The following is a 24,917-nucleotide window of genomic DNA, read 5'->3' as shown; positions in this document are numbered from 1 at the left end:
TACATTAATTTTGTTTCCACTAGTATATCGCCAGCTGATTTTATAAATGCTGGTGATATTTAAGGTATCGCAGGGAGCTAGCGGTCCGGCTGGTTTCTTGTTATTGCGGGCTTAAGTAGTACTAGTCAATCTTACGTGGTTATTAAGCCTTAGTTTTCGGAATTTTGTGCCCTGAATTCAGGATTTTATTATATTTACTGACGGCAATATTCAATCTAGGAGGCATGAGTGACTGCCCAAAACGCGATGCTAACTTATCTGAGGTACGCTTGCATTTACATAGAGCAACTAAACCGTCAAGGATTTTGTGTCAATTCGTTGGGCATGTTTATCAGAATGAATCTGTACTGATTTCGGTTGCAGGAACATCCTAGAAATCTAATTCCCCAGCTATGTCACCAGTTCTATCATTTAGGTTGGGTTACTGGGACCGGAGGTGGAATAAGCATTAGAGAAGGGTACGTAAAGAATAATTGCAGAAGTTATGTAATGTTCTTGGTTCATGCAATTTTTTATTGTGGCAGGGTGTTAATCTTAGCTAAAGTTTTATAATTCTGTTGAGTTTCTCCTAAGGGATCAGATTTACATAGCACCTTCTGGAGTTCAAAAGGAGCGTCTTGCCCCTGATGATCTTTTTGTGCAAGATATTAATGGATGTGATTTAGAACTACCTCCACCACACAAAAAACTTAAAAAGAGCCAGTGCACGCCTCTTTTCATGTGTGCATTCACTGGTAAGCTACTTTCGAGTCTAAAGCCACCAAGGTCTGCCTAAGAGAGGCTGAACTTGTTAATCAGATTGATCAGAGTACCGATTATTTTACAGCCAGGAATGCTGGAGCTGTTATCCATTCCCATTCTAAATCCGCGTTGATGGCAACAATGCTATACCCTGGGAAGGAGTTTAAAGTATCACACTTGGAGATGATTAAAGTAAGTTGTGCCTGTTAGTTCAACAGGTGGAAGTTGAATTGATATTATTATTTTCATAAGCTAAATGGCTTAGAACTCGAGGATGGACTTGCTTTAGCGTATATTTTCGGATTTTTACTTTATAGCAAAATAGCCAAACCCACTAATCAAGTGGATGTTTTTTACTTCAATGAATGGATGGTACCTATCTATTATAAAGCTACTTATTTTCATTATGAGGTCAGTGTCTGTTTTTAAAAACTTTTTAGGGGAAACGAAGTTTTTGGAATCATTACATACATAACGGTAATTCCGTTTGCACCTCTAAAAGTCTCAACAACGTTTACGCTGATTCACTTTCTAAAATATGTTCCCCTCTTTGGTGTGTAATGTGTATGAAACTCTAAATAAAGTAACATTGTTCAGGAAACATATTAATGGAGAACTTCAAAGAATAACTTGGAAAGGGTGGAAAAACTACTGCTTGACTTCTCTCAACCTAGAAGAAATAATCTCTGCGAAGGTTGGTTTGATAGGTAAGGGTACACTGAGCCTGTGGCATGTGGAATCACTCATAAGAGTGGGGAAGATTGGGTTCCTATCTGAACAAAAAACCTTGTACAGTTTAGGAAGTATTATTTAAGATTTTATTAGGTCACCAGTAACCTAAAGCTTTGCAGGCAAATAAGATAAGATGTTATTTAAATAATTCAAAGACTTTTATAGTCATTGCAAATGGATTGTGATCAATTTATGCATTTAATTAACAGTCAGTTAGTTCAGTAATCACATTTATTGTCCCAATGTAGATCATGTGGGCCATTCGGTTAACTGCTTTATGATCAAGGTGATGTTCAGTAATAAATTCAAGTACATCAATCTGGAACCTTCTAACCAGACTGTTAGTGCCAGCAGAGTGCAGGGTGGAGTGTTCTATTACTGCCCAGATTCCTTGTGCATTCTGAGAGCATTCCCCAAAAGTTCCAAGAATGTCCACTGAATGTTTATTCAGTAGGAGCTTCTAATGCCCATGCATAAAATTTACTCCGAATAGAATGCATCCTTGAATTTTCATGCGAATTTTGTCTGCTATCTAGGATAGAATGTAATCAGAATAGGTGAGTAGTATTAAATGAAAAAGTTTTAAATATGATATTAGATTGGGCTACATGGTAAAAAATACTCGAGACGATGACAAATCTACTAGAGATAGGTATTTCCTATGGATTTTGAAATAAGCACTGGAAGGGTTGAAAAAGAAACTTCGCACTTCCACGTAAAGATTTAATACTTCACACCTGTGTTCCTAATCATGAAGGAATTCCTCAAAAAAGTTAAGCCTAAAACTGTTATGTTTAAACACTGGAAATTTTCTCCTTCAGAGACAGCTGGCATATTGCCGTTAAATTGGCTTTAGACCACAGCTTCTTAATTTTTGTAAATCAATGTTCTTAATACCCATAATTTAAAATTATGAATATATTTCTTTAAACTTAGCACTCAGAAGCTAGCACAAGGAGTGTTAGAAAATATTTGCATTGTTATTTGGAGGCCTTCGATACTTACTCATTTTATTCATACCTTTTTGTCCTGCAAGTAGCATAGTTGAGTCACAGGAAAATAAATGTTGAATATAAAGCTATATTTAGACAAATTGAAATATAATGAAAGGATCTTTGTTTATGGATGGGCAATAACTGTTCTATGGCGGTTGTATATAAGTCACTGAGACTTAAGTGAGCCCTTTCATTTACACTTTCTCTCCAGGTTATCTACACAGACTCAATCCTTTGCTGAATGGCCTAATGACATCTTATACCACTTATAGAAAGAGAATTAATACACTTTTAAAGTTGGTTAAATCGTTTAATTTCTGCCTTTTGTATTAAAGTAAAATCCTTTGCTCTCACCAAGTAATGACTGCCCTACTCAGTGCACATCAGTACATGTAACTCAATGAGAAATCAAAGTGTTATGAACCAATAAAGATTCTCAACAAAAGGCAGCAATGCGTTGTCCGCTTGGTCAATTTATCATCTCTTAGAATGCAACACTTTCAAAGCGTAAAAATCATTCACCTTCACCAGGATTCAAACCTGGATTCCTCAATATCTGGCCGACTGCTTTACCCAGTTACCAGCTACCTGCACTTTTACACTCTGAACTCCTTTTTGCTCATCATTCGAATGTGTATACAACATGGGCCCAAGTCATGAAAAATGTGGATTAATGTTTTCTCGGGCTAAAACAAACTTTTTTGATTGCAGGGGATAAGGAACCCAAAACTTGGAAGAAATTATAGGTATGATGAAGACTTAGTGGTACCAATCATTGAAAATACTCCATGGGAAGAGGATTTGAAAGATAGGATGGCAAAAACAATTGAGGAATACCCAGAAACATCTGCCATATTAGTAAGACGCCATGGGGTGTATGTTTGGGGAGATACTTGGCAACAAACCAAAACTATGTAAGCTTCTGATTATTGCCTACTTTTTTGATTCTTTTGAATAATTTTTGGTGTGACTTTCCTGAAGCTTTCAAATTAATTTTTCATGTGGAATTCTTTTTTTTCCAAGGGCTGAATGCTATGATTACCTTTTTGACTTGGCAGTGCAGTTGAAGAGCCATGGGCTGGATCCTTGCTGTTGCCCTGAAGATTATGAGCTGAAGATACAAAAAAAGGAAGGATTGTAATGCAATCAAACTAATGTGGTCACATGTGACACTGCAGTGGCACTGCCCTCTTTTTACGAAATTCATGTGTGATGATCAATTTATTTTGTACGAACAATTTTATCTTCAATATTGTCATGTCTGAGCACAGATTTTAGGCAGCAAATAAAAATATTGAAATCTTTAACTTTACAGTTATTTTCAATGGTATATCCTTTTAAAAATTGACCTGCCTTATGTAAAATATGCACCATTCTATTTAATATTATTTAATAACTTATTAATTACCTACTGCTCCCCTATATGGTCAATGTCTGCCCTATCTAACCTTAATACCCTTAACACGATAACTAATTTTTTCAGTAAAATTGTCAAGTACAGAGTCCCCCATCTTCGGGACTCGCCCACTGAATCACTTCTTTCCTCGCTCTCGATTTGTAATCTCTCCACTCTACGTCTAAAATCCGATTTAAAACTCATGCATAACACCCTTAACTCCATTAATAACTGTCCTGAACTAATTTCCCTTATCAATTTCAGAGTTCCCCCCCGAGTTACCCGCGATCACTCTTTATTCCACCAACCCGTTCCCAGATTGTCCCTCACCAAACGGTCCCTTTTCTTCCGTCTCCCCGCTTTACTGAATTCCCTTCTTTCCCGAAAGTATTGACCCCCTCTCACTCCCAGCCAACACATTTATAAACCTTTCTCTGACACATCTCTCACACCTCCCTCAGTAGTATAGTCTTGTTGATGTTTGTATGTTTGTGTCCTTACATGTTGCTGTTATACGTGTCACTGTAAATTGGCAATCCTGCTGTATGTGCACAATTTTTACTAAATAAAATAAATAAATATGTAATACCTATGCATTAATATGGTATACCAGACAACATTAGGTGGTTTGAAGGGTATTCATGGGGATAGGAAATAATGATACTAATTAAGGAAAAATAATTTTTGTGAAGATGGGAGTGCTGTCTTTTCAACATCCAGGTGTTCCAATAGTTATTTCTTTAAATGTTCCCCTAATCCCAGTATCAAGTGAATTCTTTTTCAATACTTATGTATTTAATTTTTGAAATAGTGTGGGTCACTATAATCCCGGGGGTAAAGTGTTGGTCTACTGACCAGAGGGTCCCGGGTTTGATTCCCGGGCAAGCCACTCTGGGCACCTCCACCCAAGCTATGTGATTTTTCAGATACCAGATCTTCCTGGGAAACCATAACCGGCACAGGGAAAGGAACTGGTGCCACTACCCTGATGTGTGAATTTCACACGCCATCGGGCCTATTACTGGGTAAATTCTACCATCACCTAACTACCAAACTGACCGTCAGGTTGATTACTGTAATTATGGCTTTTTTATTGTTTTAATAGCATCAATAGCTATTATTATATTTTTAAATGGCTGATATTTTTATGATGTCTTCTGATGAAATCCCAGTCCTACTTTGAGTGGGAGTCTTTTGTCATTACTTAGTATATACTGTTTAATAAATCCCTCATTACTGGAATTTTTCCTAACGCACTTAAATTCATATATATAGTACCAATACATAGGCAGGTTAACAGGAATATTGTAACTAAATATCGTCCAATTGCAGAGCTCTCAATCATAGCAAAAGTCTAAGAATCATTGGTTGTAGATAAGCTAATCCCTATCTTTAATGGTATCATTATCCCTTAGCAGCATGGTTTCACTATAGGAAGATCAACAGTCTCTAATCTTTTGGTTTTTCTTAGGAAAAAGCTTACAAACAGATGTCACATACACTGACTTCAATTAGGCTTTTAATATTGTTAGTCATGAGCTTCTTGTTAGAAAGTTGGACGAATTGGGAATGACTGGTACCTTACTTGACCGAATGGAAAGTTATTTGACTGACGGAGAAGTTGTAGTAACAATTAATGCATCTAAAAGTAAATGCTTCTATCCATCATCAGGCATTCCCCAAGGATCCCATCTGGGTCCACTATTATTTAACTTATTTATAAATGATATTAAAACGGCATTAGACCCAATTCCTTTTCTTTTGCACGCTTATGACTTAAAAATTTTATTAACAGTTCAATCAATTGATGATCACCTAACTCAGCAAAACTGCCTTTATAGGCTTCAAAGCTGGTGTGAGCATGGCTATCCAACTTTCAATTCAAAAAAATGTTATTCTGTAATATTCAGCCAGAAAAGGAGTTCACAGCAATATGAATATAGACTAAGCAATTATCCTACTTCTGGCCCGATCAACAAATATAACTGACCTCAGAGTTATATTTGACTCACAGTTAACATTCAATCAACATATTCGATTGTTCCCAGCTCAACTTTGTGGAAATTCATTTTAATTAAATGAAGAATACAATGTATCTTTCCACTGTCCTTTATTCACGTACAACAACCAATTTCAACGCTCCAGCATCATCATCAGGTACCTGATGACGACGCTTGAGCGTTGAAACTGGTTGTATATGAATAAAGGCAGTGGAAAGATACATTGTATTCTTCATTTAATTTCAATCAACATTATAATTATTTTCAATCTAAAGCATACAAATCGCTTGGATTATCTTCCGATACTGTAAAGACTAAAAACATATAGAGCCATATAAATTTCTGTTCATCTCATTAGTTTGGTCACTCTGTGAATACTGCTCTACTGTTTGATCACCTCACTACTAACTCCATATTCATACAATCTAATGTGTTCAATGAAACTTCATGCACAAAATTACATTCAAATTCAATCTTCACAAAGATCTTAATTTTTGTCATGAAATGTTACCTCTACTTAATCTTCCCTCCTTGGGTTAACGTAGAAAAATTAATAACATAACTTTTCTTTATGAATTACTGCATTACAAGATTGATAACTTAGACCTCCAAAGGACAATATCTTTCCAAGTACCTTCACATAACACAAGGTATGAAGCACTCTTTGAAATTAGATATCATGCACAAAATTACACTTACTATTCGCCTAGGAGCCAGATTATGTGAGATGCCAACAGTTGTGATGATATTGACCGATTTTATATCTCACCAGGATCCCTTAAAAAAATGTTATTAAAAATTCCCGAAGAATTTTATAATACTAATTATTGCTGTATGGATATCTGTACATGCCAATTAGTTGTTCCTAATGCCCACTGGGAAAATTTTCCTATTTGATGCTACAAGGTCCAGTTAATAACCACTTCTAACCTTTTGTACCATCATCTGGCCTGTAACAAATACTATATTTCTAATACTCCATTTTTTCATTTGGAATATTATATGATGTTGATAATTTATTTGCGTTAATTAGCCTAACTAGGTATATTTGCCTACCTCTATACCATCTGAAAATGTCTTCATACTTTGCAAATCAAAATTCTTCATTAATTCTAACTTATATGTTAATTCTCAATAACGAGTATGTAACTTCAAGTGATTTGTACCCGTTTGTAAAAGTTTTTTTAAATAATTGTGGAACTGATAAATGTTTTTGCCTCTCTTTGTGTAAAAGTGTTATTCCCGTAAACAAATCAAATATAAATAAATAAATATAAGCTTCAAAATTCGCGGCATTAGCTAAAAGATAACTAACTTTGGTTGCTTAATTCTCCTGCTTAAATCAATGTATATAATTCGACGTTCTTATTACGATACGTATTGTTTCGCCTAATTTTTACACAGGAACACTTAAATCGTTCTTTATTCCATAGATTCAATATTTCTCATTAAAATCTCAGCTTTCATAACGGGCGCAAGTGTGAGATTTCCGTTTCCAAAGGGCGCGAATCATTTAATAAACGCATTCACTGTGAAGACAGGTTTTATTTTAAGCAGTCTTCATTTGTCTCCTGTTGAAATTTCATCGATTGCTTCGCACTTTATCAATCGCTTTTAAATCCAGCCAGTTTAATACATTTCGGGATTAAAGAAGTCGGTGAGTGTTCAACGGCGGAGAGGTGGCATCCTTTCACGGTTGGACCACGGCAAACGATGATTTAACGTTACTAACGTTTCAACGATGTAAATAAACTTTTTTCAATTAAAATAATGTTTAGTAAATCTCCATTACAATTCCGTGACATAAATAAGGCACTGCAATTTTCTCATGGTGTGCATTCCCTATTAGATATCGGTTACTGCAAAAATTTGAACAGTGTTTTCTCAAGAGGTATTATATTTCAGTCCCAAAAACATAGTTTAACAACTCCCAGGTTCAAAAATATACGCTCATTTGATGATAATGGCCTCAGGGTTGCGAACTTCTTGGGAGCCAATTTTCACTCAACAAGACCTTGTAAATCCATTGGACCTTTTGTATATGCGCTATTCAAACCATTGCTTAATATTTTTGGGATCATCGTTGGACGCAGATTTAAATCATGGTGGAACTCTTTACCGCCAAATAGGAAAAAAGAAATTGCAGATAACATGAAATCTCATTCTCAAGTTATTTTCGGTTGGTGACCCATAGCTAAGTGTACCAGTGTGATTGTGATGAATCAGTAGTGATTACATCTTCTGTAGAAGGAATTGATTAGTCAAATGACCATGAATTATATTCTTTTGTCTCAGTTGGATCCACTGTTTTGGCTGTTGGGTGCTATGGTTTCTACTTGATCCATGTCACTGAAGCTCCAATAACTAAAAGGAAAAGATTCATTGTGTTTTCAAAAAAGAAGCTGCTTCAAATCTCTGAGATGCAAAACAATCTTGTGAGTGAGTGTAAGCTACACCTTCTGTTTGTAAGAAAGTATTGAATTTATTTTGAAAAATATCATCTAGAGTGTAGCTACCTATACAATCGTAATTCATTTGTCAACATAAACCAAAGGTTTTCAATCTTAATGGAATTCTAATGCCCTCAATATCAATGAGTTTTTCTATTGGTGAATGTCTGAGGTTTAGAGGCGAGTTTCAAAATACCAATATGAAATTGCAGGTAAAAGTTATGAGTTAATGATTCATAGTAGAAAGAACGTTTGACACCATACCTTCCAAATTTACATCTGAATGGAACAGGCATGTATGGGCTCTAATCATGCCATTTATTGGAAAAATTCCTCATTCAATACAGACTATTGTTTTCTCTTTAAAATAGCAAAAGTCATAGGTAGAAATCATTCATTTATATTTTTCCATTGATACTCGCAAGTATTCATTTGAAAATGTAAAAGTTCAACAATAATATTATAAATTATGTAACTCATGAAATCAACAAAATGCTATCCATACAAATGCTGGCACTTGGGGATATTCTTGCAGAGGAAGTTTCCAGAATCCATTCGAGCATTTAATGAATGTTTTTGGTGAGAAGGGCATGAGAGGTGAAAATGTACACATTCCAGAACATAAGTAATATTTTTTACAAAGGTAGCAGTCGGTATTCAAAGGAAAGGAAAGAACTGCCAGAGTAGAACATGGAGGAACATTCCCAACTTAAAAAGATAGCGAAATAACCCTGCAATTTTATCTTCTAACACCATCGTTTTTTACCAATGTAACATCATCAGCCTGCAACTGATGATGTGGAATCACAAGAAAACCATGGTCATAGAAAATGAAATTACAAGAGGAAATTGAGTGTTGTTTCACGAATTATTTCTCACTGCCCTTTTTAAAGGGATGTTTACTTCAGTTTATTTTTTAATTTCAACTATTCTATTTTTACAGCTACATAAAATACACGGCAAGAATATTCTTCCTGCCTCCAGTCTCCTGCACAAGAGAATAGTTAAAATAGTTACGCAAATTTTAGATAAAAACCAGGACATACCAGAAATCAAAAATGTTCCCTGGTCTGTATATGTGATCAACGACTCATTTCAAAAAAATATTTTTGTCCTTCCAGTAAGTATACTTGATGCAAAATGGTGTTGCATGTGTTTCACACTTTTCAAACAAATTAAATAACATGTGAAAAAAGTAAATCGTGATTACTCAAAAGCGACTAAGGAGAGAGGCACGAATTAATTACATTGACTACACTTTTTGTAATAGATTTTCCAGTTCTTGCTTCATGCATGAAATTATTATTTCAGTACATGCATGATCAGATATTCCGAGAAAACAAGCTCACAATTAAAGTTTATCATGGAGGCATTGTTTTCTTAATAGTCATTAATTACTTGTAGCATCAAAAAAGGGATATTAATCCAAACAAAGTGTTTTCTCATAATCTATTCTGTCCACATACACATTTGCTTATCATGACGGAAACCTCATAGACAAATATTGAGTGTTAACTTACTCTTTTTCCCTGCTAACTTGGATAATCCCCAGCTAGAATCATTTAGCACATTTATTCATAAATGTTTTTTGGATCAGCAATTCAAAAACTATGTTTTTCGCAAAGCCCATATGTAGTGTGTGCATAGCCTTCACTCACATAAATATCAGATGATAAGTTTAATGAATATATTTCCTCTCCATTTATTGCTCAATCTTATGAACATTTTATATAAAATGTTTTTAAAACATTTAGGCAGCCTTACATTACACTAATTGAGAAAACTTAACTTGGATTTGTGAAACCAACTTAGTTGTTATTATGTTGAGACAATACCATGTGCAATGATTCGGCTGCAGCAGTCACTTTTGGGACATAGGATAGGTTTGGCACCCATGGGCTTATTGGCAAGGGTTTAACCTTCAGGCTTGCTTGCATTTACCTTTTGCAGCCATATGTACCTTCAAAAATTAGATGACCTTTGGAATTATATGTTTCATGATGTCGGACTCAAGTTTTTTTTCACTTCCCCTCAAATTATTCATTGACAGCAAGTGTGGTGTAACTGCCGATTATTGCAGAAATTGGCTAATAATACATTTTCAACATTATTGCTAAAGAGACATCCTTCCAATTTATGCAATAGATGTAATCTGTAATTTAGCCTTTCCTCCAAGAGTGATTCCCAGCATAGACCCTCTGATTATTTTGATATGCTACTCAGTTTGTCATAACAGCATTTCACAATTCTAACTACTCTATGCTGCATGCGATCCAATTTAGCAATTGAACCATCTACATGATGATCCCACATACTCCACCATATTCTAAATTTTGAATGCATATCTATGCTCGAAGCACATTTATATATTTCTCAGCTGGGTTCCCCTATGTTCTATAAAACACATAGTGTATTCAGGGGCAGAGAGTTCAATGCGAGTATAGTACTAATACAAAGTAATTCACAATTTATCCCCACTTCTTTCAAATACCTAAGGATATGCTGTGTTCACATACATTAGCCCCAATTCTTGCAGAGAATCTCCTATATTTGTCACACCGTGTGCTGGGTGGGGAAAGCCTACATGGAAACTTACAGATAAGGGAGCCGTAAAAATTGCTTACTTCTACCTACCGTCCACTATTTGGTCTTAAAAATATTAATTATTTGTAATTTCATGTTTTTACATTCAATCCATACCCGTTTCAAATTACAAAGATATTCTAAGAACAGGAGATAATGTCATTAAACTGCAGTTGATGTGAATTAAATATGCATATTTGTTTTGCTTTTTAACTTACAGGATGGAAGCATCTATGTTTTCACGGGCCTCTCAGACATTTGCAAAAATGATGACCAACTGGCCTTTGTTTTGGCTCATGAAATAGCACATGTTATAATGTCACATGTGGTGAGTTTTTATTTCTTTATTAAAATTTTGATGGTTTTATCTGAAAATCATGAAGTCTCTCAAAAGTTAACATAAGAGTTAACCATCAGCTGCCACATTTGTATTTTCTTTTACTCTTTATAAAATGAAACAATTTTATAATGGAGTTATTGAGAAAAAGGAAAATGTATCCCTTATTTCATTTCATTCTTACTCCAAATATTCTATCATGCAATGATTTCATGTTACTATTTCGAGGTATATAATCAGTAGGCTTCAGAAGAAAAATTCTTTACGCCAACAACATTCATATGTATTGACACACTTGATACTTTAGTATTACTGAAGAACAGAATTACCTTTTGATACTTCGATGATTCTTTTACATAAGCAAAAAATAATTATCACTTGAAAAGAATCACTGATCACTCATGAACAAAAATCATGTAAAAATAGAGAATAATATGCAACTATCTTCAGAGGTGAATTTGAGGTCAACACAGTAACTTTCGATTGGCAAAAAATAATACTTCTGTCAAAAGCAATATTACCTTGGTGAATAATTTCATTAATTCCAGGCTGTTCATTTAGTGATTCAACCCTTCCCACTTTAAGTCCACATTAATTACACTGTTTGATTACATCCACCAGCACCATCCATGAAAAGTCACTTATTAATACCGGATTCAGAAAATTAGTGTCTTCTAGAATTTTCATAACATAAGACACTATTTATCCTTCCAAAGAATGTAAATAATTCCCATGACATCAATCATGCAGAGGGTGCCTTGAGGTCACGAATTAATATGAACCTAATGGGAAGTTGGAAAGAATAAGTTGTTATCTTTTTCTAACAGTTTGGATACAAAAATATTTAACACTATAAGCACTCATTTCATGGTCATTTAGCCAGAATTATTACTGTCAAGAATAGTCCATCAAGCAAAACTTACTCATGCATAAAACAAAGCAAAATTCTGAGAAACGAAAAAAATTGATAATTCTCCAAGACATAAAGGAACAATAACCCTCCCCCTCTGCATAATAGGTCTTATACTGCATTGACTTAAACACGCCACCATCTGCACAGAAAACACTCATTACAATAGGGTTTCCTTCAACAAAAACTACCCTCACGGTTTAGATGCTTAAAAACTGAACTTATTTCCTGCAAGGAGGAGCACATTTCAAGGAGCTATTTCATGGAGATGCTGGTGCTCATTCCAATTCTGTTGTTCTGGGCTACAATGCCAGGAGAAGTTGCTGTAATATCTCACTGGATAACAAACAGAATGAATCACATCATGATTACATTACCATTTTGCAGAAGTTCTGAAATAGAAGCAGACTATGTTGCATTACAACTCATAGCCAAGGTTGGTTTGCCTGAATTATCTGACCCCATGAATGATCTTCTCTGTGGTTCTTGAATTTATACAATTATCCATTCCGATTCAAACAAATTCATAACCAAGTATTACATTTCTTAACAGGCTTGCTTTGATGTTCGAGAAGCCAGTAAATTTTGGCATGATATGCTCGAGCAAAAAACGAAGGACTACTCCACACAGCCAATTGAATGGCTTTCTACCCACCCTAATTACAATAAGAGGGAAAATTTTTTAAATAAAATAATGCCCGATGCTATTAAGCTGAGGGAATTTTGTAAGGTAAGACATTAAATCCTTTTCCAAAGCACGAATGTCATCGGTAGTACCACAATAATTAAATCTTGTTTTTTCCCCAGTGCTCTCCTTTGACAGACAACAAGAGTAATAAGTGACTGTCACCTAGCTAACGTGGAGAAAATAGTCTTTTATCTTGGCAAAGAATTACAAATAGCAGGCTTTGGAAAAATGCTCAGGTTTATTCACTCAAATCATGAGAAATAAGTTTGTTTAACTATGTACCAAATTTCTAATAAATTAAAATAAAACCATTGCAATAGGACATGTTTACCAAAACTTAGTTCGTTTTTCTTTCACGGAACAACGAATTCTATTAAAGAGCAATAAAAAATAGTCATTGGGAACGAATACCATCACAAGAGCCAATAAAGAAGCTGGTAAGTGTATTGAAACAATTCTCCAGCTTAAATAATGGAGAAGCTGTTTTCACTCGAGAATTACAGTTTCTAGAACTATACACGTCTAAAAAATTTTGAAGATACACCTGAGCTGCACCCCAGGAAATTTTCATTACAGCTTTTACAAGAATGGCTAATGTCCCACACTTTTACAGCACTATTATCAATTGAAGTAGAAATAATGCAAATTTGTAATACATATTACATGCTCAAAAGTTTGGAGAGGAGAAATGTGCCGTGCCAGTTCCTAATCCGACAAAATGAAATGAATAAGTTTTGTAGATCCCACAAAATTTCAACTTGAGTTCCGCAGCACATGAACTTAAAACCTCCATTCATTAGAAAACATCTCCAACTTTTAACATGACATTTCTTATCATCACAAGACTTCACTAAAACAACCGCGGCATAAGCAGCAGTACTATTACTTCCTTATACAAATATTAAACTATCTCACAGGTTGTAACCAACCAGGACTTGGACCAGGAACATCAATTTTCCAATTGGTTCCAAAACATAAATAAAGGTCAATTGAATGTAATCCATTGCTAAAATGTTTAACGGGATATTTGCTTCAGTGCGGTAGATATTTATCAGGTTTTATGGGCAATGACCAACTCAGTACAAACCTTTATACAGTTTCTGGAACTGATGTTTTCATTTCCATTCTGGTCTCACAATCTGGGAACCAAATCAACTTATCGCTAATCCCAATAGACGAGGAGAGTCCAATATTTCACACTAAATGATTTGAGGGGAGGATGTCTACGAGAGCTATTGTGAAAACCAAGTCCAATGTATCTCACAATAGTAATATGCTCCATATATGGCAGCAAAATACCTAAGCTTGACAAACCCAATACCCATGCATTTGACAAACTTTTAAATATATTTCACAATTTTCCTGTATAGTACACTCAAAGACTTATTTAATACACAAACCTTACTTCCATTTGCATAAAAAGGGATTTCCTGTGATTGTAAGACAAAATTGAGGGTTATTAAGATCCAAACCAGGCCATGAGCCTGATTTAACAACATAAGTTCAGTCCATATTTCTACTCCTAGGGAGTTGGATTAACTAAAATATTTCTTAGTAGGTACCTAGAACCTAAGCTTAACCTTCATGCCAACTTTTGAAGTGACAAGTCCAGCGGTCTATGGAGACACTGTGATAAATCAGTGTGGTATTTCATATTTTCTAGGCTTGAATAGCTTGCTTGCTGCAAGCAGGCCACTATAACTTGTAAAGTGACCCATTTTAAATGGGTACTGGGTTGACAAATTATTAAGCCAGAGGCCAGCATCATCTAGGAGAGGCAACTTAGATAAGCCCCAGCTGAGGAAGTACCAATGCTTAAAATGATCAATGATGACAGATAAAGGTGCCAAAAGAATGTCTACAAGAGTGTGGAAATGCTGATCTCTGCCCCAAGAGACACAGGGGGCACAAAAACCATCTTTCACTGGGAGTGTAAGAAAACCTGGGTTTCACAGCAACAACGAGCAAATGCCACAAATGCCTTAATACCACACCCAACTCTTTTCCAGTAGCATATGAGATCAATTTTAAGTTATAAATTAGATTCTTCCACTATCTACGAATGAAAGTCACTCTTAAGTTGACTCTAGATTCAGTGAGGAGACAACATATTTATTTCATTTAAATATGTACCAATATACCACAGTTCTGTATGCTGACAATGATGTGAGCATCCTAAATATACATAGGATAACACATTCAGAGCTCTTCCTAGTTTTATAAATCATAATACCTAGTTCCAGAAATTCAATGATTAAAAGTATAAAATTTGAGTCAAATAACAAAACAGTATTTTCAATAATCATCTGAAAGGGGATTTGTCAAACTGTGCTCCAGACTGATGAGTACACTTAAAATAAAGTTTGCACTACAGCTATGCAGATGACTTATTAATAAAAAAATGTATTCACTCAAGAATGAAATAAACTAATAGTCACAGACAGAGGGAAAAAGAGAAGACATGATTATTTCACTTTTTCTTAAAGTCAATCAGCATTGAAAAAATAAGCTGGCTCATGGATATGGTCTTTTTGGGGCAAACGTTTGTGCAGCCATATCCTCTGGGTCAATGCCAAGCATAGCCAACTCATCTTCTCCCATCTCCATGTATTTTTTCTTCGTCACCTTTTCAGGTGCCACCTCGGGCACTTCTGGTTCCTCAGGAGCATCCGCTAGCATAGGAACTGACATATCCACATTCTCGTCCTCCTCTTGAACCATAGATACCATTTGCTGCTCCATAGACCCTGCCATCTGCTGCGACATCTGCTGATCCATGGCCATCATGGGCCCGGTCATCAGAACACCAGGCGGTGCCCCCATCTGCATTTGGTGCATTGGTGGGGGGAGGTGCATGGGCGGAGCAGAATACACGTGATGGTGACCGGATGGGTCCATGGCATGCATTCCGTGTGGGATTCCATGGGGCATGGGCATTCCCATGTGCTGCTGCATCATGGCTTGGGATTCTGGGCCTCCCTCCTGGTCACCCAAATCGCCACCCACGCCAGGTGGCGTCGACACCCCAGGGGGAGCGAGGGGATTCTGGTCACCCATGGCAGATTTCTCGGGGAACAAGATGTTGAGGGCATCCTGGAAATCTTTGGGCAAGGGAATTTCATCGACAACCTTTTTGGGCTTGGTCTCACTTATTTCCCCAGCAGAGGGCCCAGCCTCCGCAACGGTACCTGGGGGCATCAGGACTGTACCGGGCTGAACCGCTGAGAGTCTTATCGGATTGCACAACTGTATCTGCACGCCTGTTGGTTGGTCAAAACTAGTGATCAATTTTGGTCCAGAACTCATCTCCATTAATGGCCCAAACCTAGAAACTTTGGTAACAGTGGGGGCACCAGTGGTAGCAACTTCAGACGCAGCCATGAGTAACTGGGGACTCATTTCGGTGCCAGGCGCGGCCGAGGTCACAATATCCTGCTTCATGCAATCCTTGGAGGCATTCATGTTCTCTTCTTGAGCATATGCACTATCTTTTTCTTGACTCATGGGTAGCTCTCCATCTGAATTATCATCATCAATATCCATATCCTGAACACCCTCGATTTTCCCCTCCTCCATACTTGCATCCTTGCCACCTTCATGGGATGGTGAAACACCCAATGCACCGCCCTCTCCGTCTCCATCGTCTTTCCCGTCCTCACCTTTCCCACCACTACCGGGCACCTTCTTCTTCGCTATGTGCTTCAAGAGGGGCATCCTCCCAATGAACGGTAACTTTGTCTTGGGACAGTTGGGATCTGGTGGTGGTTTTTTGGGTGGCTTCGGCGGCTTGGGTTCGGGCTTCTTCTCTTTCTTGCTGAATGGATCAAACTTTTTCTCGATTTCCTCAACTTTAGCTGGATATACCTTCTCCTCCCTCGCATCCCGTTCATTTCTCGAATCTAACCTGAAGTCACCCCTATCTCTTCTCCTATCCTTGTAGGAGTCATGCTTTTTGTCATGCCAACTTCTTCTCTCAGGAGACCTCCTCCTGGGTGATATCGAGCCGTATCGCTTCGAGCGACCCCTCTTCCACTCACGACTCCTATCTCTGCTCCGATCCCTTCGCTCTCTGTCTCGATACCATTCCTTTTCAGGACTCCTCTCCCATTCCCAACTTCGACCCCTATCGTATTTGTCATGTTCGGCCTTGCTCTTTTCATCTGGCTTCTTGGGTTCATATTTCTCACGTTCGCTTTTCTTCTCCTTCTCTTCTATCTTCTCTCTCTCCTCATCCTTCTCCTTCTCCGCCTCCTGCTTCTGCTTCAGACGATCTTTGATATTGCTGAGCAACTGTCTATCATCATCCGAAATGGCTGCAGGTGCTTTAGGCATCCATTCCTGGAAGCTCTTCTCCTCTCGGCGAGAAGACGCATTTCTCTGCCCCTCGCCATCTTCCTCCAATTCACCAACCCCACCTTTCGCCTTCGTCGCTCCCTTCCCTTCCTTCTCCAGCGTGGTCCAAAAATTGCGGCCAGGGTCAGCCGTCGTGCCTTGTGCAGTTGCCTTGGACTTGTTCCACATTGAAACTCGGATGCTCCGGCTGGTCTTCACTTCTCCCTCCTCGCTCTCAGAACTATCGTCTCCACCTAACACAGTTCTGGGTTTGGTTCGATGTGCCACACCACCTAAAGCGGTTGTCGTAGGTATCCTAGTGGTGCGAGCAGGTGCTGCCACAACTTCAGCCCATGTTCCCCCGGACGTCTTGGCCTTTTCTTTGATTGCCATCTTGGAAGCCACCGTGGCTCCCCTTTCGTCCTCGGAATCATTCTCCTCCTTCACTTTGGAATCAAAATCCAAAGGCAAATGACCTTTACTTTGTCCATCTCGTAAGTGTAGCTTCTCTTCATTCTTTCGCTGAAAAGCTTGCTCCCTTTCTGCAAGCCACTCCAGCTCCCATTTTGGATTCTTGTTAGTGAACTCCTAAGGAAATGAAAAATAAGAAAAATTGAAATTTTGAAGAAAAAAGGGGCACATAACTAAATACTAATTCTCTAACAATTGATCAGATAAGGGGTTTCAATTGGGAAATACTAGTACCCACATCTGTTTCTCAATATGCAACGGATGAACTTATGATCACATGTATGAAAAATTGATTTTAATGGTTTCACATCCGGTATTCTGAAATTTCATGGATGGAAATGATTAGTGATTAATATTTACTCACTAGTTCAATAATATTTATCAGAAGTTCCATTAAGCAGTGGAAAACCCTCATTGCAATGATGGCATTGGAAACTATGGGCTTTAGTTTCATTTACAGGCTTATAATGAGTTCCTTAACCCTTTCGTTCAAAACCTGGTATCCTAAGTACTCAAAACAGTAGATTTGTGATAAAAACATTGCAATATTCCACCCTGTGCCTCTGATTCATCGCTATTCATCCCTTAATGAAGGATGAAAATGCCCAGAACAATTTTTAAAATTTTTTTTTCTTGAAATTATAAATTTTGAAATGTTTTAAACATCCAAGCCAAAACCAGGTGGGTACCCACCATTCAAAGAATTCAAAATTTGTCATAATTTCTGTTATTGATTGAAATAAGTGGGAGGTGATACTCAACAACGACATACACCAACAATTGTTATTAATTAAACATTCATTAATGAATACCCAGCTGAAATTTAAGAAATTTACAGCGTAATCGCAAACCAGATGTGCACATTGGCTGCAACTTTTCCTAGTTTTCCTTCTTTTTCTGATTGCTAAGTTTGAACAAATGTAACAGAAGCCAGCAACTTTGTTTGATCCTACCAGATGCACCCGAGGAATTTGGACGGCTCAAATCCGCTTGAGTAATGATCTATCTCCCCTCCGGATTACCCTTATTACTGCAATTTTAGTGGTGTGCCACTTACACATTTTGAGATGTTCCCAATGCCAGGTTTTCCCACGGCAGCCGCATACATTTAAAGTCGCTGTTTGGTTTTCCTAGGTAGTATTTTATTATTTCCATTATAAATAATGCATGAAGCCTAACATCTAATATCGAGCATATTGAAAAACTTGACTACCGGCCATCTCTATGAGTGACATTGTGTGGTAATCACCTGGTCCACAGTATCAACACCAGCTTATATTTATTATAACGTTATTGTAGGCGGTTTCCCTTGAGCATCATTGTTAACAGCCATATTTGCATCCATTATTGATCACAGAACTACTGCTTTGTTTTTCTTTGACACATATGTGCAGAGCGTTACTATTTCATGAATTCTAAATACAGCACAATATATCTCTTTTGTAACAGGTGTGAAGTCATTACTTTCAATAATGATATCATTTAGTTAATCTTTCATTGCATTTTCAGATATTCATTTGACCTTGATCAAATATTACAAGTGGCAATGATTTATACTAACATAAGGTATAATCTGTAAAAGATAATGCTGTAATTGTCAAGTTTTGGGCCCTGGACATAAGTTTGTTGAAAGAATATATCTTCTAGAAGAGCCTTTTTACCCAAATTCATTTTGGATGGACTGTCCTCATTCCTCTCTGGCCTCTTTAAATTTAAAACAACCATTCGGGTCAGATGCCTGCCTTCCATTACAAAGAAATCCATTTTTTCTAACTTCCACATTTCAAGGTAATTTTTTGATACAATTAACTCATACCTACAACAGCATCTGTCAAGGTTTATGAAGTAAAAAAGCTAGTTCAAATTTTGTTCTCGCTAATGTGAATTTACTTAGGCATAAGCTTCGTTAATTGCCATTGGTTTGATGCAATGTTTCCCGCATAAATAAATAATTTTTAAACAGCCAGTCATTCTTACAATTGGTTTCGGAAAATAAGATGTAATAAATTGAAAATATGAGCTTTGTACTTGAAAAGACTCTGATGGGACATTAGGCAATATGTTAGGGTCAAAGATAGTAATTCTAAACTGCCATCATTGCATAATAATGAGAAACTAAAGGGATTAAGGAGACACAAAGGGGAAGAAAAAAAGATACATGAAATCCCATTTCAGAAACACAAACTAACAACAGGCACTAGCCAATTCAGAACAATACCCGAAGGCAAACCACACGATGTATTTCATATTTAATATGAATCAGGTGCAATCATTAAAATGAATATTCACACTCACTTTGTAGTTCTCCAGATGCAATTTCGATTTCAAATGCAGAGAGACACAATGAAGATCTCCAATCCATGTATCGCACAATTTACAATACCACGATGAAACAGAAATAAGGAACTGGAGACCTGAAATATAATCATTTATTGATAAATTGGTGCACTGATCCAGGAGCATAATACAAAAGACAAAGATTATGAGGTGGGCCTCATACTTAGTCAGGTAACCCTCAATAACACCCTTGATATACATAGAGTTATAATTGTCTTAGATTCAAGGGATGTCCACACCAGTTACACAATCAAAGGTGGCATGACATGGAAGGACGATTGCACAGCACACACAATAGAACTTGGCACTGGGGCAATAATAAGTACTCAATAGTAAATCACTTTCCCTCTGTTAAATGAAATGCCATGAAATGCAAATGAATAAAAAACCATAAACACAGTAATCAACCCGGAGGTCGCTTAGGTAGGTGATGGTAGAGTTCACCCAGCACTAAGCCCTATACGGTGAGTGAAACACCAGGGTAGGGGGGCCAGTTCCTTAATACCCAGGGCCGGTTATGGTTTCCCAGGAAGATCTGGTACCCGAAAAATCACATAGCTTGGAAGGAGCTGCAGGTGTCCGGAGAAGCTTTACCGGGAATCGAACCCGGGCCCACCGGTCAGCAGTCCGACACCTGGACTACCGCAACCCACGAAATTCAAATACTTTCCAATATTTAGTACACAAGAACCACCATCTCAAATTTAAAACAAGTTTCAAAGTTAGTAACTGAAAATGCTGTGTCATTTAGAGAAATATACATAATTAACACTATGCGTCTTAAAATGAGGTTTATTCAACTTTGTCTGAGCAATAAGGGAATGATATGTAGGGTATGTTAGTGCCAGACTTGCCCTAAACATTGGACGTGCATTCTTTTTCTACTTGCGACAACTCAAAAATAACAAACAGTTTTTTCGAGACCCCAGTAACATCACACGACCCAACCCGCATAGGCACAAGTTTGACTTGCAACTACTTATTCTGCATGATCACTTAATCCATACCAATTTTATCCCAACATAATAATAACTAAAAACATTACATTAATGCAAGCTTGACACCTGGATGGTGGAACTTTTATCACCAGTGGAGGGTTAACCCTGAGTCATGAAAAGAGCAAGCAAGAGAAAGGTTAATGAACCCTCAAGGGTACTTGTAATGCAAAGGGAACATTTATGGTGAGATGCTCATGTCCTATGGATGGATTCCACTGCCATAATCTGATCAAGTCATTCACTCGTAATAAAGATGTTAAAAACCAAATTTTAATGTTTTACCCAGGGATAGTTTTTAAATTATTGTCCTGAAAAAAAAACCAATTATATACACACACAGACATCACTTGGAGAAGGGTCCAAACGTGTCCAGGGATCCTCAAAACGTGTATTTCTCTTAAAAATTCACAAGTTTCATGTGAGCAATACTTTCTCCTATATGGAGAAAGTGGAGAGACTGATGCATAGCATTCACTGCCACCCACGGCATCAGTTGACCATGGAAGGTCTTGGAACGTTGGAACAATGCAACAGTCACCGAGGATGATGTTCATTGGGCATGCATTGTGCATGTAAGAATAGGAATAGAAGGTGAAATAAGGGTTTCTTTGAGAAATCAGGCTCACGATTGGAACACAAACATGAATTTAAAACGGTTTGAGAGTGTAATGGGACTTGAAGGTGAAATGCATTATCACCGCAAAACTTACTGTGATTCATCTCATATGGTTATTAGTATTTATTATCAATTGAGAACTATTCGTACATCAATCAACTTAATGTCAAGTCTTAGTATTGGATGAATGTGTAATTTTGATGAAAACATATTTATCTCAATAAATGTTGCAATGTTGATATAAAATACACTGAATCTTCTGAGAAAATTCCTGGGTTTCAAAAATTCTCCTGCTATAATGAGAGCAAAATACCCAAAGTGAATAATTTTTGGGGCCATTTTAAATTCAGGCCATTAGAGTTAAAATGTAGTATTAAAAATATGATCATTTGATAATTACAAGATGCAGGAGAGAGGGTTAACTATTAATTTCCCACAAGAGCTTCCACTTAATCTAAACATCTCCAGCACCACTATTTCTACAATTAACTTATAGCCACAACAAAGAACTGTCACTTGGAAATTCTGATCTCGCTTCCTAGTTGGTACCACCAACATGAGTATGAGGAAACATTTTCTTCCTAGCAATCAACAGAATGATCAAATTATTAAAACGTCACCAAAAACGTTGACTTGAACAGAAATTGAACAGAAATTCAATCTTTTCATTAGCCTAAAAGAGCAAGAAATAACTTGATTTACATTCTACTACAATAAGAATAATAACACTAATAGAGTTCTGCACACAAGCACTACTGAACTCGGGTGCTAATTCACTTGCAATTGTATTACCATAATTCTATTTTTTATTTAATTTTATCTAAATTTATAACAATGCATTGGCACAGAATGCTGATTATTAACTCTGATAATGATTAAAATTTATCGACAACTAATTTGGTTTATCCTTTTTTTTCCAAATTATCAAAAAACATTAATTAAATAATGACATTATTGCTACAGCTGAAGCGGAAATACAATTGTGCACATTTCACCATCTTCAAATACATACTAAATGTAATAAATTTACCTTTGATAGAAGTTCTTTTGGTAGGGGCACCTTTGTAATAAGGGACCTCTGGTTCAGCCTTGCTTTTATGCCACGGCTTGTCCACCATTTTCTTTTTCTATAACAGCATAATATTGGAATTAACTTCATAATACATTCATTAACAGTTGATTTTTTGGTTTTAGTAACTAGGAAATTTTGTGACCGAATGGTAGTCAAAATGACTACTCTTTAACTGAAGTATCAATATGCACGATTAACTACCTCATTATTTTAATAAGGCATTAAAATTAAATTCGTATAAAAGTATTTAGTAGGCATACATTTGCTCTTTTAAGTGGAGCCAAACATATATATTAATGGAGGAATTATTAATAGAAAATAATGTTCTTTACTGCTCCGAATATTTATGACAGTTCATGTGGATACAAAGATATTCTCCAGCATTGAAAATATGTTTCCGAGCCAATAAAACATGATAAAAAAGCCAAGCCATACCCCTGTGAGTTCCTTGTGCTCTGAGCAATGCAGATGATGAAGATACTCCTTGGCAGTCTTTGGGAAGACGTCACACACCCTGCACCAATGCACTTCAGGATCATAGTAGACGTAATTGTACACAGGATCCTCGCTTTCCTCTTCGTCATCTTCATGCACAGCTACTTTTAATTTGGATTCCACCGATTTGTGCTGCGGTGATGAAAACAAATTCCAGCCATTTAAAAAAACATCATGACATTGAGATAATTAAATGAAATATACCCTTAAGCTTGTGTTTTTTGAATTACTGCACCACTCATTCACTGAGGGATGTATCCAACCTTCAACATCATTATATTTATGATAAGTGGATTATGAGGGTAAAGTGAAGAGTTCTCGGTCTGACACAGAGATGGCATTCAAATCAGCGAAAATTCATCATTCCTGCCTGGGTACACGAGTTAGTTCGTGAGACAAGTCTCAACTAGTTCTCTTGAACAGTAGTTTGTTTACACCTATTGTTGCAGTAGACATCTTTAGTGTTTTTCGTTAGAATGGAAAAACTTGAACTTTGTTCGGACATAAAATTCTTCGTTTTGGATGGATTACCCCGTAAGAAAATTCATCAGAAGTTGAAAAAAGTGTACGGGGACTCTGCTCCTTCAATGTCAACCGTTAAAAAGTGGGCAGCTGAATTTAAATGAGGTCGCACATTCCTCGAAGATGACCCACATGAAGGATGGCCAAAAACCCAAACTACACCGGAAACCATCGAAAAGGTGCACCATAACGCATTGGACAATAGGCGAATCAGATAGCTAAGGCCATGGGGATATCGGAAGAAAGGGTACGAAACATCTTACACAAAAGAATAGGGATGCAAAAGCTCTGCACTATGTGGGTGCTGCATTTGCTAAATGCCCATCAAAACATCTGCACAATTTCTTTTTGCAATAATCGGACCGATTCAAAGAGGGAACCAACCGATTTTGTGCAGCAATTTGTCACCATCAATGAGACATGGGTCCACCACTACACGCCAGACACAAAACAGCAGTCGAAGCAGGGGGTGGAAACCGGTGGTTCAGAGCAAAAGAAAGCAAATTTGATCGCATATGTGGGGTAAAGGTTATGGCCAGTGTGTTTTGGGATGCAGAAGGGATCCTGTGGATTGATTACCTCAAAGAAGGCAGAACATTTAGAGGCGAATATTACTCCAACCATCTTAACCAGCTGGATGGCAAAATTCAGGAGGAGAGGCCTGGCTTTGGGAAGAAAAAAATCTCTTTCACCAGGACATAACACCAGCTCACAAAGGTGCGTTGGCAATGGGAAAACTACAGGATTTGGGGTACGATTTGCTCGGCCATCCTCCCTATTCTCTTGATTTAGCACCCTCAGACTTCCATCTGCTCCTTAACTTGAAGGCATTTGTTTCTAGGAAGCGCTTTGCGTCAAAAGACGAAGTTGACAGGGCCATTGATGGATATTTTCACAGCCTTCCAGACTCTCAATTCCGGGAAGGAATCCTGATGTTGGACCACGTGTGTTGAAGCCAAGGGAGATTATGTAGAAAAATAGAATTATTTTTTAACTGAAAATCAGTCTCTCAGAGTCAGGCAGAGAACTTTTCACCTAATCCTCGTACTGTCATGGCGCAGAACAATGAATTATCTACACAAACCACTATTCCCACAATACATAAGAGACTGTCATCCATTATTACCCATGATAAATTTCCTTTCCAAATGGAATAAATAACATTTTTGAGACTTTTGATATAAGAGGGAAGAGGTCTTCAAACAGAGGTGATCCAAAGACATCAAGACATCTTTGATCCCT

The 24,917-nt window shown here is 37.1% G+C and overlaps 3 protein-coding genes across 4 annotated transcripts in view; 2 read left to right on the top strand and 1 right to left on the bottom strand.

The window, feature by feature from the left end:
• The first annotated feature begins 2 nt into the window (after window positions 1-2).
• On the top strand, window positions 3-3,775 carry LOC139687851 (probable methylthioribulose-1-phosphate dehydratase). The gene is made up of 6 exons (XM_071585180.1): window positions 3-263; window positions 364-458; window positions 574-734; window positions 827-933; window positions 3,180-3,382; window positions 3,492-3,775. The coding sequence occupies exons 1-6, from the start codon at window positions 225-227 to the stop codon at window positions 3,607-3,609; spliced, it is 723 nt and encodes a 240-aa protein (XP_071441281.1). The 5' UTR covers window positions 3-224; the 3' UTR covers window positions 3,610-3,775.
• A 4,240-nt stretch (window positions 3,776-8,015) lies between these two features.
• LOC139688209 (metalloendopeptidase OMA1, mitochondrial-like) lies at window positions 8,016-12,634 on the top strand. Its single transcript, XM_071585639.1, has 4 exons — window positions 8,016-8,043; window positions 8,160-8,299; window positions 11,118-11,225; window positions 12,380-12,634. The coding sequence occupies exons 1-4, from the start codon at window positions 8,016-8,018 to the stop codon at window positions 12,632-12,634; spliced, it is 531 nt and encodes a 176-aa protein (XP_071441740.1).
• Window positions 12,635-14,907: 2,273 nt separating this feature from the next.
• The window catches only part of LOC139688396 (zinc finger matrin-type protein CG9776-like), a 31,498-nt gene continuing 21,488 nt past the window's right edge, over window positions 14,908-24,917 (bottom strand). For both annotated transcript variants that reach the window (XM_071585948.1, XM_071585949.1), the window contains 4 exons: window positions 23,094-23,285; window positions 22,617-22,713; window positions 19,931-20,049; window positions 14,908-17,752 (listed from right to left, as the gene is read on the bottom strand). In XM_071585948.1, the coding sequence (XP_071442049.1) occupies window positions 15,347-17,752; window positions 19,931-20,049; window positions 22,617-22,713; window positions 23,094-23,285 (2,814 nt within the window). In that variant the 3' untranslated portion in view covers window positions 14,908-15,346. The remainder of the gene's footprint in view (window positions 17,753-19,930; window positions 20,050-22,616; window positions 22,714-23,093; window positions 23,286-24,917) is intronic.

This window comes from Hetaerina americana, unplaced genomic scaffold (assembly GCF_022747635.1).
Source record: "Hetaerina americana unplaced genomic scaffold, ioHetAmer1.1.p SCAF_2, whole genome shotgun sequence".
Taxonomy (NCBI): Eukaryota; Metazoa; Arthropoda; class Insecta; order Odonata; family Calopterygidae; genus Hetaerina; species Hetaerina americana.
This window is presented reverse-complemented; position numbering and strand designations above follow the sequence as displayed.

What these genes read in the sequence shown, in the direction of transcription:
- LOC139687851 (XM_071585180.1), top strand. Translation starts at nt 225, where the DNA reads ATGAGTGACTGCCCAAAACGCGATGCTAACTTATCTGAG. An exon ending in GGAATAAGCATTAGAGAAGG is followed by an intron (nt 459 to 573) that starts GTACGTAAAGAA and finishes GTTTCTCCTAAG; the next exon opens with GGATCAGATTTACATAGCAC. An exon ending in CACACTTGGAGATGATTAAA is followed by an intron (nt 934 to 3,179) that starts GTAAGTTGTGCC and finishes TTTTGATTGCAG; the next exon opens with GGGATAAGGAACCCAAAACT.
- LOC139688209 (XM_071585639.1), top strand. Translation starts at nt 8,016, where the DNA reads ATGAAATCTCATTCTCAAGTTATTTTCG. An exon ending in TCATTCTCAAGTTATTTTCG is followed by an intron (nt 8,044 to 8,159) that starts GTTGGTGACCCA and finishes CTTTTGTCTCAG; the next exon opens with TTGGATCCACTGTTTTGGCT. An exon ending in ATGTTATAATGTCACATGTG is followed by an intron (nt 11,226 to 12,379) that starts GTGAGTTTTTAT and finishes ATTTCCTGCAAG; the next exon opens with GAGGAGCACATTTCAAGGAG.